This window comes from Panthera leo, chromosome F2 (genome assembly GCF_018350215.1).
Source record: "Panthera leo isolate Ple1 chromosome F2, P.leo_Ple1_pat1.1, whole genome shotgun sequence".
Classification (NCBI taxonomy): domain Eukaryota; kingdom Metazoa; phylum Chordata; class Mammalia; order Carnivora; family Felidae; genus Panthera; species Panthera leo.
Genome location: NC_056695.1, coordinates 24,648,343 through 24,662,432, shown reverse-complemented (window position 1 = coordinate 24,662,432; position 14,090 = coordinate 24,648,343). Strand labels below are relative to the sequence as shown.

Below are 14,090 nucleotides of genomic sequence, written 5' to 3'. Positions count from 1 at the left end.
ATTTCAGCTCAGGTCATGGTCTCACAGTTCGTGAGTCCTGCATCAGGCTCTAGAATGACAGTGCTGAGCCTTTTTGGGATTCTCTCTCTCCCTCTCTCTACTCCTCCCCTGCTCACCTGTGCACTCTCTCTCTCTAAAAAAAAAAAATAATAATAAACTTAAAAAAAAGTTTTTAAGCCAAAGTAGTATAATGTCCAGCAGGAAGAGAGACAGCCAAAAGGAAAAACCTGAGAAACAAAGTTTTATGAGATCAGCAGGAAACAGGAACATGTTGATAATATAACCAGAAACGTAAAAGAACCAAATGATGAGGTTAAAAGCCATGGAAAGGAAAGGCTTGAAAAGAGTATGCACAACAGTATCAAATGTCTTATCTCATTACAGCTTGTGTTTTTATTCTTTACATCAATTTTTAAAAATTTTTTTTATGTTTATTTATTTTTAAGAGAAAGAGGGGGGGAAGGGCAGAGAGAGACACAGAATCCGAAACAGGCTCCAGGCTCTGAGCTATCATCACAGAACCCAAGGTGGGGCCTGAACCCACAAACCATGAGATCATGACCTGAGCCAAAGTCAGATGCTCAACTGACTGAGCCACCCAGGCTCCTCTTTACATCAATTCCACTACTGAGAAAAGCAATGCCCAGAGTGGTTGCTGACTGTCAGAGCTCACATACCAGCGAGTAGCAGAGGCAAATGTGAACTTGCTGCTATCTAGGTGCGTGGCTACTATTTTTCCCTTTAAAATCCATTGTCTCTTCAGCAACAGTTTAATTTGATTACCTAAAAGCTCTAGTTTTTCAATTTACCCTAAATTAAATGTGGGTAATATCTCTCTGTAAAGTGTCTAAAGTAAAAAATTGTATGACTTCTTATATGTGAGCTTTCAAATAGCCAATTATGGAGGCTTTCCAAGCATCACTGGTTTCTATAATCAATAATTCATCTCTGCCCTTACTGATTCTGCCACAGTTCTGTGCTTTCTTCCACCTGCTCTTCTTCCAGAAATTTCCCTGGATCTAGCATTTGTCTGTTTCTCTTCCTCTAGTTGAGATATGCCCTCCGCTCTTTGCCACAATCCAGGGTCCTGACCACCTTCCAGGAACACCATAAAACCCATCTTCCCCACTGATTAACTCCCACCATTAGGAATATTCCATTATTCTGTACTCTCTTGACATTATTCACACACTAGAGCATTGAATTTTGTGTCCTTGTTTATTTAACATTTTCAAATGTGTCTACTCTTCTCCTCAATCAGTCTATAAGCTCTTCAAGGGCAGATGTGGCTTTCCAGAGTCCATTTTTAAACCTATTAGTTAAATGAGGATAAGAACAGGGGTAGGGATGGGATGTTAATAAAGGTGGATGTGGCTTGACTGCCATAGGTTCAAGGACAAAGAGTAGGCTAAAATAGGCACCAAGCATAAGTAAGGTAACCGGCTATTCACATTTTTAATGTGATATGACATATGGCATACAAATAGACAAAGCAGTGGCACCTAGAGGGTACTGCAGATTTTACAGGAAGCAGATCTTTAAGCCAAACTTTAATTTTGCTTTCTCAGAATAAATACACTTTAAATAAGTATTTGAATAAATTATATTCTCACAAAGTTGATCAAATGTGTACTTATACTGCTATGTACTACATAAGTCAACAACATTTCAAATAAAGTAGTATTGTTCTTTTAAACTTCCCTTAAATGTGTATTCTAGAAAATGTTTTCCAGTATTACAGTTGGACAATGAAGTCCTCTGCAGCCCGTTAACGGCCAAGACACAGTTCCAGTGCTAACAGTATCTAAGGGCAACACAACATAAACCCTGGCTGGTTTCTACATCTGCATTTCAAGGATAGAATGAAACCAGCGAAACTAAAAAGAAACTCACAGAAACAGCCCAGACTAGACATCATACAATAGGTAGTTATTTTTTTTGGAAGTCCGACATGAAAACAATTACAGAACTGTTCTTTCATTATTTCCATATAACTTAAAACACACACAAATATTTTCAGGTTTCTTTTTGGGGGTTTGAACTCCCAAGTTCTTCCTTATTTTAAATACAAAGCAATGGAATACCTATGCACATGGAATAAGCATATGGCGGCCTCCTTGGAAAGGCTCCATAATTGGCTCTTTCTGTTTGAAAGCTCACAAATGAAGAAGTCCTAGAATTTTTTACTTTGGACAAACAGTTTAAAATACACAAAAAGCAGACATGTGAGACATTACCATGTCATATCCTACACAGATTTTTTGCAAAGAGCTAACGACTTTTCTTAGGAACTTTACTGCAACAGTATGGAGAGACATTAACATTAGCTATATGTCATACTAACACTTACTGAGATCTTGCAATATGCCTGATAATGAGCTAAACTTTACATAGGTTATGTTGTCAATCCTTACAACCCTCTGAGCATGCTGGACATAAGAAAACTGAAGTAGAGAGAAATTAAGTTGCCCTAAGTCACACAGCTAGTGACTATAAGTGCCAGACTTTAAACCCAGACCACCTGATTGTCAGGTCCTGATTCTTAACCTCTAATGAGTGCTCTTGAGTGCTACCTACTTTCTTCAGGGTAAATTTTTTTTTTTCTGGCAAAAGTTAAAATAATATAATGCTATATTTTGTAATGGGTAATGTGAACTTAGAACTTCTATCATGAAAGCTGCCTAAATAGGAAATACCCCTCAACACTATTGTGAATGCAGAAAGAAGAAAAACTAGAATGCTTTAAAATTAACTGCACCCTACATAAGCATTGCCATCACCAATGATTATTATCAATTTTTGCTAGTACCTTCCTAATTTTAGTATAATAAATATTTGAAAAGTTTTCTAAATATTTCAGGCATAGAGTATTACACTAATGAGTTATATACTAATAGTTTTTTAAAAGTATGTTTGATTCCCAAACTTGGTACTTAATTCTAAAAATTAATATGAGGTTTTTAGGATAAGTCACTTATTTTTTTTTTAATTCTTTGTCCAGGCTTGTTTTCACTTGTCAAAGTGCAAAGTGCATAAATAAATCCAGAAGAAGAAAAAAAGTCATTGCCAAAGCACACATAACATAAAGCAACCACAGAAATATACCCTTCACACTGTTATTTACATATTGGTAAGAAGCATGGACCCTTTGGAAAGTTATCGACAATCTAGAAAACTGCTTCAGATTATTCTTCCTTGATTTTTCAGATCCACCATTCATAAGAAAGTTCCATCAGTTAGGAATTAGGAAGTAATTGTTCTACTAACTCACTTAAAAGCAAATGCATCAGCTGTTCAGGATTGTCAGTATAGGAATCTTCCTAGTAAGAGTAGAATGTGAAGCTTTTAGTAGAAACATTGCATCTATAGGTATTTAAGTCTACTCCGAAATTCAAAGCACTCTTAGAATAAAAGGAATCTAGTAAAAGAATATGCAGAGGAATATACTCCTGAAGAAAAATTTTAATTTCATACAAGACAAATGGTAAAGATTAAATAATAGCATGAGGTAATTTAACCAGGAAGACTGAAAGCATTAATAAACATTTTTTGTACATACCATTTGAAAAATTTCCTTACCATATACTGCATATTAGATGCTGTTGGATACACCTGACTTCGTAATTTATTATGAAGGTCCAAGATACTCTGCATGTCATTGTCTGTGATGGCCCTTTTCCCTCTTTGCTTGGCCATCCACCACTCACCATCCTCATCCATGTACTTTTCCAAAAGTTTCTCCAATAAAGTAGCATTAGGAACTACCATGGCTGGAATTGCTCTAGCCATGAATAGCACCGTGGTTACTCTGAGCCACTCCTGCGCGGTACACTTCATAATGAATGATCTCAGGATTTCCCCGGGAAAATCTCCAAGACAGGCTCTTCCACTCCTTTTGGCTATAACGACATGCAGTGTGATTAAGGTGAAAATCTAGGCAGATATTAATTTTCTAATAACAAAAGTAAAGTAACAGTAACAAAGGCCAGTTTGATTTGTTTATATAATCCCAAATGGCCACGCACTTTTTGAAATAATTTATCTCCAATCCATTTTTCCTCCAGAGGATTTTTCATAATGCATTGTTTCCACAAAATAGACAACTATAATTACCAAAATAACATGCAAGAGGACAAAACAAATGGCAAAAAAAGAGTCAACCCTTCAAATTAATTTCTGAATTGAAAAGCTTAAAAGGGCTACGTATGTGTTAAATACAGCCTGCAAAGCGTATTATCTATTTACAGTGTTTTCTGTAAATACCTCCGTTGTAAGGTATTATTTTCGACCAGTGTCCTATCTCTAGTTCGCAGATACTCGGAATGCCCATCACATTCTGAAATTGTGGTGAATGTTTTAAAGAAGTACAAAATGTCATCCACACATGTATCCACGGGCGCATCTAGACGGCCCACGGAACTAATAGGAAATAATGGTCTGGGAGGAAGTCTCCTCTTACCAGGCGCAGGGCAAGAAGAATTCAATCATTATTTCCTGGAAAGTGTGCGCCCAACCTGTGGCCTGCACCCGAAAAAGCCAACAGTTCACCAGCAACTTCAGCTTTTCCTCCCACACGCCGCAGGCGCACATTCTTCACTTAACCCAAACGGAAAGCGCGCGACAGAAGGAGGAGGTGAAGCCCACAAAGTCACTTGCAAGAACAAGCTCCCGCAAATCTCATCGCTGCAGCTTTCCAAGTAGCCCACCCACATTCCGTGTCCGCCCATTCTCTACAAGCGGGCTTTTTTTTTTTTTTTTTTTTTTTTTTTTTTTTTTAACTGGAGGTTTAGAAGAAAAAGGTAGATAGGAAAGGGTGGAGCCTGACGACTCGGCAAAGCGTTTTAGAAATGCCTTTACCTCTCCAGCGTGAAGTTCCCTACGAGAGCGGAGCCCAACACGACGGCCGGCCTCCCGCGGCCGCCCCAGCCTGCGCACACGACTGCACACACACAGCCGGGTCGGGAAGGACCCGCGCGGCGCGTCCGAGGACGACGAGGGCGCTGACTGCGGTGGACTCGAGCCTGGGCCTCCGCGGTTCCGTCAGGACCTGGAGCAGGCGAAGCGCTCCGAAGTTAGAGCTCGAAATTGGGGCTGAAAGGGAGCCGCCCGGTTAGCTAGCCGGGGTGGGCGCCCGGGCTTCTCCGAGCGTTCTCCGCTAGAGCAAGGGGCGGAGACAGGAGCGAGGCTGGGAGGCGAAGGCTGGCGGCAACCTAGCGCTCCCACCCGTTGCCGCCGCGGTGCGCAGAGCCAGGCGCCAGGCGCTTCCGCCGCTCCCGCGAGCTCCCGGGCATTTATTGCGGTCCCTGCGCGCGCACGTGACGTGAGCGCCCCTCCTCGCCCACCCCCACCTCTACTCAGCCTGGCCCGCTGCCCGCTGTGGAGCATGGAGCAGCCGCGCTGTTTCCCCCCCGGCCCGGCGAAGCCTGGACGCTTGGCCTTTGTGGGCGTGCTTTGGGATTCAGAGGCCCGGAGTACAGGTCTGGACCCTGGCGGGGGGACGTATGCAAGGAGGGCCCCCACTCCTCCCGCCCCTCACAGCTCCTCTGCTTTCGGAGGCCTTCTTCCTAGTTCCTTCCAGAGATGCTAAAATGGCTTTAACTACCCTTACAGAGAAGGGGGCGCTCCAGAGAGCATGCAGAGGGAGCAGGGATGGGTTAACACCTTAGACACTAGAGATGCAGAAGAGGTACTGGGGAGAAGGGGATGGGGAAAGAAAGGCTTTTTCTTTTATTTTCTCCAGGAGATCACTTCTGTTTTCCAGGACCCAGTTCTAGAATTGAGATGTTGTTCTTTTTGGCTCCATTAAACTCTTATGATGACCAGATGGGGAAGGGGTTTCATAGAATGATGTTGTGAGCTGTCACTTGCCTGACAGTTGAGAGTCCCACTTCGTCATCCATAAGATATGGGACGTTCATTTCCCAAAGTGACCAGAAGAAAAGGTGACCAGTGTTTTTTGGTTTTTTTCTTTTCTAGGAATGTAGATATTTTTGGCGTTGACATATAAAGGGCACCCTCAATTAATTTATCAGTGCTATACTAACGAATTAAAAACCCAGCTCTAGAACTGATAGGGAAATGAGTGTCAGTTTCCCTGTTGTCCGTGTTATTATCTGGAGTACTAAAATTACTAACTTTAAGTTCACGGAAACTCATCCTACTGAATGTGGTGCTCCTTCTACAGGAAGGGTTTTTTATTAAGAAGCATTTGTTTAATTCATTTACCTTTGCTTTCCTTCTATAGTGAACCATGATTTTAATGCTTTACTTCTAAATGCTACAGTATATAGCATATGATCAAAAGAAGTAAAACATTTGACAGTAACTACCAAATCATCCCAAGCTGCTACCTGTCTCCTTCCACCATATAATTACACTTTATCAAACCTAAAAACTGAGATTTAAGCCTCTAGTTGAGTATGAGACCTTGCTTCTTCTCACAGTAAAGAACAGGGAAGCATCACCTATCGAGGGCACAGAAGGTGAAAGATTTTGATGCACATATGACTTTCATAGAAGGTGTAATTTTGCAACTTCATAGCAGTTTAAGCCCAAAAGGCTTGATTTATACTTTTCAAAATTATTTATAACTCTTCTGCTCAGGGTTCAGAAAACTGGCTTTCTCTCCTGGAAACTACAGTTTTAATGTGGTATTGAAAAGTATATAGAGTAGCAAATAAAAAATCTTAGAAGTGAGGCACCTGGGTGGGTCAGTAGGTTAAACGCCCAACTCTTGATTCTGTCTCAGGTGGTACTCTCACAGTTTGTGGGATCAAGCCGCATGGGACTCTTGTGCTGACAGCATGGAGCCTGTTTGGGATATTCTCTCACCCTCTCCCCTCTTCCTCCCCTGTTCTTGCTTTCTCTGTCTCAAAAAATAAATAAATAAACTTTAAAAAAATAAAAAATAAAAATTTAAAAATCTTAACAGTAATAGCATTAGTTGAAATTTTTTTAAATGCTTATTTTGAGAGAGAGAGAGAGAGAAAACATAAGAGACAGTGGGAGAGGGGTAGAGAAAGAGGGAGACAGAGAATCCGAAGCAGGCTCCACACTGTCAGCACAGAGCCGGATGCTGGGCTTGATCTCATGAATCATGAGATCATGACCTGAGTCAGATATCAAGTGTCAGACTCTTAACCAAAAGAGCTACCCAGGAGCCCCATTACTTAAAATATTTTTAAAGTGAATTTAAATTGGGAAGAAGGGAGTTAAGATGATAAGGACTTGAAGTTAAATGCATTTATATTTGAATGTTTCCATTATAAACCTTTCCACACAATATACAAATCATATACCTAAAGGCTTACATTAAAGAAAATTAGATTTGGTTTTAAAGTTTTAATTCCAAACTCACCAGACAAGGATAAAAAAGTTTGTATCCTTTGGCTCAGCATTTAAATTGGCTTCCAATTTGGTGCTGCCGGTCATATTTTTATGGAAAAGAATGATTCAAACATTCATTGTATTAAATATTAACACTTTGATAATACATCTGCTCATATATGATTTAATGTATGTGCTGCAAATATTTTGAAGAGCAAAATGAAACACAATATTCTTGAATACTTAAAGATGATCACTTCACATTTTTATTTGTTGCTAAGAAATCTACATGCAGGGAGAGTGAACATCTGAGCACTGAGTGCATGTAAAAATGACACATTGGTTTGTGGCTAAGGATGTTCCTTGGAAAGCCATGTTTGTCTTTACGATTTCTACTGTCTTGTGGCAGACACTGTTGATTGCCTAACCGACAACCAGCCTTCCACCCCTTTTTTCCAAGCCTCCGGTATACTGGGGGTGGTCACCCTTTCACATGCTGTCAAACTGGCATCCTTAGGAGGTGAATGTTGATTAGTCAAAGCCAGTCAACACAATGTATCCCTGCTAGGAGTGATTGATTTAGCATGGATTTACAGGCAACAGTGGCTACTGACAGGATGGAGGAAATCTGCTTAAGTATGAGGAAGAGGGCTGGCAAGGTTTTCTTTTGTGATAAAAAGAGATGCGGAAAGAGAAAATGCCCCTGCAGGTGCTGATAAGTTTGTGAAATTTAAAGATGCAGCAGTTCTTGTACAAAGAAGACAGGCAAGCCTGAGAGCAGAGAATTACCAACATGGCAGAATGGAAAGACAGATGTGTCTGAGTCTCTCTGCCATTGACCTGTCGTTGAACACCTAGCCTCCATTTTTCTGCCTGCAAGAGATAATAAATGTATTGTTTAGGCCATGTTGACTTGGGTATTCAATTACTTGCAGCTCAAAGTATTCAAACAGACATATTCTACAAAGAAGATACTTTCCTCTGGCAATGTCACTTTCTCCATGCTGCTATCATTTTATACTAATATGCATACTTAGGTGCTGTCTTTAAATATATTTGTATGTGTTTTTCTATCCCTGCACTTCCAAAAGTAGGAACAGGCATACCTCAGAGATTTTGTGGTTTAATTTCCAAACCATTGCAATAAAGCAAATATCATAATAAAGCAAGTCAAATGATTTTTTTAAATTTCCCAGTGGATATGAAAGTTAGGTCTTATAATGTAGTCTATTAAGTGTGCAATAGCATTATGTCTAAAGAAACAATGTATATGCCTTAATTAAAAAGTATTTCTAAAAAATGATAACCACCATCTGAGCTTTTAGTGAGGCATAATTTATTTTATTTTATTTTATTTTTTTGCTGGTAGAGGGTCTTGCCTCAGTGTTGATGGCTGCTGACACATCAGGGTGCTGGTTGCTAAAGTTTGGGTGGCTGTGGCAGTTTCTTAATTTGCCACATTGACTCTTTCACGAATGATTTCTCTGTAGCATGTGGCGCTATTTGATAGCATCTGACCCACAGAACTTCTTGCAAAATTGAAGCCAATCCTTTCAAATTCTGCTGCTGCTTTATCAACTAAGTTTGTGTAATATTCTAAATCCTTTATTGTCCTTAAAAAAAATTTGCATAGCATCATCACCAGGAGTGGATTCCATCTCAAGAAACCACTTCCTTTGCTCATCCATAACATGCAACTCCTCATCCATTCAAGTGTTAACATGAGAGGGCAGCAATTCAGCCACATCTTCAGGCCCCACTTCTAATTCTAGTTCTCTTGCTATTTCCACCACATCTGCAGTTACTTCCTCCACTGAAGTCTTGAACCCCTCAAAGTCATCCATGAGGATTGGAATTCACTTCTTCCAAACTCCTATTGATGTTGATATTTTGACCTTTCTCCATGAATTACACATGTTCCTAATGGCATCTAGAATGGTGAAAACTTTCCAAAGGTTTTCAATTTACTTTGCCCAATTCCATCAGAGGAATCATTATCTATGGCAGCTATACCCTTATGAAATGTATTTTTTAAATAATAAGATTTGAAAGTCAAAATTACTCCTTGAGCCATAGACCGAGGAATGGATGTTGTGTTAGCAGACATGAAAACATTAATCTCATTGTACATCTCCACCAGAGTTCTTGGGTGACTAGATGCCTGCCAATTAACACTGATATTTTGTAAGGAATCTTTTTTTTCTGAGCAATAGGTCATAACAGTGGGCTAAAGATGTTCAGTAAACCATGTTGTAAACAGATGTGCTACCATTCAGGCATTGCTGGATTGGCTTCCAATCCAAGAGAGTAGATTTAGCGTAATTCTTAAGAGCCCTAGGATTTTCAGAATGATAAATGAGTAGAGGCTCTGACTTAAAGACATCAGTTGCATTAACCCCTGACAAGAGGGTTACCCTGTCCTTTGACATATTGAAGTCAGGCATTGACGTCTCCTCTCTTACTATGACAGTCCTAGAAGGCATCTTTCTACTAGAAGGCTGATTTGTCTATGTTGAAAATCTGATGTTTAGTGTCACCACCCTCATTAATTAACTTAGCTGGAGCTCCTGGATAACTTGCTGCAGCTTCTACATCAACACTTGCTGCTTCACCTTGCACTTTGATGTTATGGAGACAGCTTCTTCTATACACCGCGTAAACCAATCTCTTCTAGCTTCAAAATTTTCTTCTGAAGCTTTCTTACCTCTCTCAGCATTCAGAATTTAAGAGAGTAGAGGCCTTGCTCAAAATGAGGCTTATGCTTATCAGAGAATTGTGGCTTATTTGACCCCTTATACAGACCATTAATACATTCTCCATATCAGCAAGAGAGCCGTTTGCTTTCAAATCATTCATGTGTTCACTGGAGCAGCACGTTTAATTTTCTTCAGGAACATTTCTTTTGTATTCACAACTTGGCTAACTGACACAAGAGGCCTAGATTTCAGCCTATCTCTGTTTTGGGCATAAAAACAGCATAATAAGCTTAATGATTTCTAGTCTTTTATTTAAAGTGAGAGATGGTGATTCTTCCTTTCACTTGAACACTTAGAGGCCATTATGAGGTTATTAATTAGCCTAATTTTCACATTGTTGTGTCTCACAAACTAAGGAGGCCCAATAAGAGGGTAAGAGACCAAACAATGGCTGGTTAGTGGAGCAGTCAGAACACACAACATATATTAATTTCACAGTCTTATATGGGCATGGTTCATAGCACCCTAAAAATTACAGTAGTAACATCAAAGATCACTGGTATCAGATCATCATAACAAATACAGTAACAATGAAATAGCTTGAAATGTTTTGAGAGTTACCAAAATGTGACACAGAGACAAGAAGTGAGCAAAGGCTTTGGAAAAATGGCACAATAGCACTGCTTGACAGGATTGCCACAAAATTTAAATTCGTAAAAAATGTACTGTCTGTAAAGTGCAGTAAAATGAAGCACAGTAAAATGAGATATGTCTGTATACATTCATCTGTGTACATATTCATCTGTGGGCATTTCATTCACCATATGGTTTCATGACCCTCAAATGTGAATCTCAAGCTAAAGCACTGGCTATTCTGTTAGGACAACATTGATAAACCCATCCTCCAGTAGGCAAAAATAAGAATAGAATTCCTACCTTGTTTTAAGAGGTAGAATCAGGGTAGTGCAATGTTTTGTTTTTTGTTGTTGTTTTGTTTTGTTTTTTGAGAGAGAGAGAGAACAAGAGGGGGCAGAGAGAGAGGAAGGCACAGAATCTGAAGCAGGCTTCAGGCTCTAAGCTGTCAGCACAGAGCCCGACGCGGGTCTCGAACCCTTGAACCGCGAGATCATGACCTGAACTGAAGTTGGACGCTTAACAGACTGAGCCACCCAGGTGCCCCAGGGTAGTGCAATGTTTTAATGTTTTAAAGAATGAGATTTTAAATTAAGATGCTGGAGTTGCTGGATGCTTAGTTGCAGGATGTGTAACTTGTCATGGGACCTTGATTATGCTACTTGACCTATATGAGCCCTTGATCCCTTCTCTTTAAAAGGAAATAATTATAGTAGCTATCTTAAGTGTTGTCACTTTGTGTATTAAGATGAGTTAATGCATCCAAGCACTTAAAACAGCAACGAATAAATAGAAAGTACTCAACAAGAGTTAAATATCATTATAAGAACTGAACTAGAGGCTTTATACATGCTTTTTAATAAACTCAATGGGATTTTATCAAAGTACTGTGCAGTTTAAAAGCTTAACTTTTAAATAGAAGACAAGTAACTGGTTATAGACATGATGCAAACAATTTATAATATTTTTGGCAATGTGTAGTCAATTTTCTTCTCACTGCTGAATAGTATTTAATTCAGCTTACCATAGGAAACAGTTCCCATTCTTATTCAAAGCAGCCCTTTGTCCCTGAATAAGCTTTAAAAATATGTGTGTGTGTGTGTGTGTGTATGTGTGTGTGTATGTGCATGTGTATTTCATATATATGACAAAATTTTAATGAATGGCATACACAGTCTTTCCACTCTAAGTGCAAGTATGTAATCTGTTATTAAATCCTGATTATTGAAGTGTAATATACATGCATTAAAATGCAAATATCTTAACTGTGCAGCTTGATAAGCTTTACAAAGTTAATACGCCTGTGTGAAAACCACTCAGATCCAGATAGACAACATAACCATCCCTAGAAGCCTACTTTGTGCCTTTTTCCTGTCACATCCTCCCCAAAGATAACTAATATTCTGACATTTTATCTAAAATTAGCTTTGCCTGTTTTTAATCTTTACATAAATGGAACCATATAGTAGATTATTCCATCATTTGGCTTCTTTTGTGTCTTGTTTCTTTCAGATTCAGTATGTGTGCAAGAGTCATCCATTGTGTATATAGCAGCAATTTGTTCTTTTTCTCTGGTGAACATACTGCAATTTATTTCCCACTCTGTTGTTGAATATAAGAGTTGTTTCCAGTTTAGTAGGGTTAAAATTAATGCTGCTAAGAACATTCCTGTACATGTCTTTTTGTGCACATATTTATATTTTTTTTATTGGCCATATGGTTAGGGGTAGAAGTGCTGTGTCCTAATGTATACTTGTGTACAATTCGATTAGATCAACTGGATTATATACCTTTTTCTTATTGATTTGCAGGAATCTTTTTTAAGTGTTGGGCACATGTCTTTTTTAGATATAAAATATATTAAACATTTCTTATTTATCTCTTTCCATTGCCTTTTCACTCTTGTAATCTTGTCTCTTGATGAACATAAGGTGTTAATTTTAATGAAATTCATTTTATCAGTCTTTTCTTTTGGTAAGTGATGTGTGTGACCTGTTGGAGAAATATTTGTCTATCCCAAAGCCTTGAAGAAAGTTCTGTGTTATCTTCTGCCTTTATTATTTCACACTTTACAATCAGGTCTTTGATCTGTCTATAGTGGATTTTTGTGTTATGCTGTCTCAAGGGAATAATTATTTTTAAGATTGCAAAGTTTATATTGTAAGTCTACATTGCTTGTAGTTATCACTATAAAATTACAGATTTATTCTGGAAAAAGTGTAAATTTCAGAATGAAAAGATAGAAAGATATCATTGTTCTTGAAATCTAGAGTCATTATAATGTTTCAATCATATTATTTAAAATATAAATGCTGAGTGAGACCCATATTGATGTCATAGCCTGAAAACTCTTTAACCTGTTTCTTGATGTCTAGGAAAGGAATTATTTTAAGCTTATTATTAGATTTTTGGACAACCTATATTGTCATCCATTTGCAATTTGACTGATCTACGATCACCAAGTGCAGTGATTCGTTTTTAAGATATCTTCTACCATCAGTGCTGTCCTACATTATCTGAAAAAAAAACGCAAAAGTTCAATAATTTCTATACACACTTCTGTGCCTTTCTTGATCCTGTTTTCACTGCTTGAAGTCTCCTCCACTTATTCTTTTCTAAGTACCCACTATCTAACCATTCTTCTTCACAAAGATTTTAACTGGTCCAGCCAACCATTATCTCTGTTATTTCGTTTTCCTCTAACTTTTATCAATATCTGTTGTATAAATTAAAGCTATTGGTGTACTTTTCTTATCTCTCCAACAATACTAAGAGCTCCTAGAGAAAAGAGACCACGTGTATGTGACCTTTATATTACTTACAATTTATGTCAGTGAATTTGGATTTTTGGAATATTCAGTATTTCACAGAAAAGGACACATGTGTCCCTGGATGTACAAGCCTGTGGGCAGGAGAGTGAGAATCCACAAAACAAAGCACATTACGCTAGAGACAATTTTCATTTAAAGCTTTTTTTTTTTTTTGAGGGAAAACATATTGAAACACATGTGTATGTCATAAATAAATTACAAAGCAGATGGGCCATTCAGATTAATTTTAAAATGAAAACCAAGCATGGCAAACTTTTTTTTTTATAAAACGAAGAATCAGAATCCAATCCACTTTGAAACCATGCATTCTTTTCAGTATATCATTTCTAAACATTCATAGGAAAATGATGTTTACTAAAGGAAAGAGAACAAGGTAAAATATTTATCAAAAATTTTATATCAGAATGATGCACTACTTGGCTGATGTCCTACTACGTATGTTTTACCTGTTGATGTCTTGCTTACGTTTCCGTGGGTCCCTTTACAGCTTATATGAAGACCTGGCATCTTTGTAATGTTAGCATCTGCAGCATTGTAAATTGCAGCAGGAGCCAGAGATGAGAAGCTAAAAGAGCTATTCACTGATATAAAACTGTCCAGTCTG

General features: G+C 38.4%; 1 protein-coding gene across 2 annotated transcripts in view; it reads right to left on the bottom strand.

The window, feature by feature from the left end:
• Nucleotides 1-14,090, bottom strand: part of CRISPLD1 (cysteine rich secretory protein LCCL domain containing 1) — a 74,482-nt gene that overhangs the window by 42,899 nt on the left and 17,493 nt on the right. Inside the window, exons 1-2 of one of the 2 annotated variants that reach the window (XM_042923473.1) lie at nt 4,858-5,201; nt 3,580-3,899 (exon numbers count right to left, since the gene is read on the bottom strand). In XM_042923473.1, coding sequence (XP_042779407.1) covers nt 3,580-3,837 — 258 coding nt within the window. In that variant the 5' untranslated portion in view covers nt 3,838-3,899; nt 4,858-5,201. Of the gene's footprint in view, nt 1-3,579; nt 3,900-4,857; nt 5,202-14,090 lie in introns of those variants that run through there. The other variant, XM_042923474.1, reaches the window with a different exon arrangement.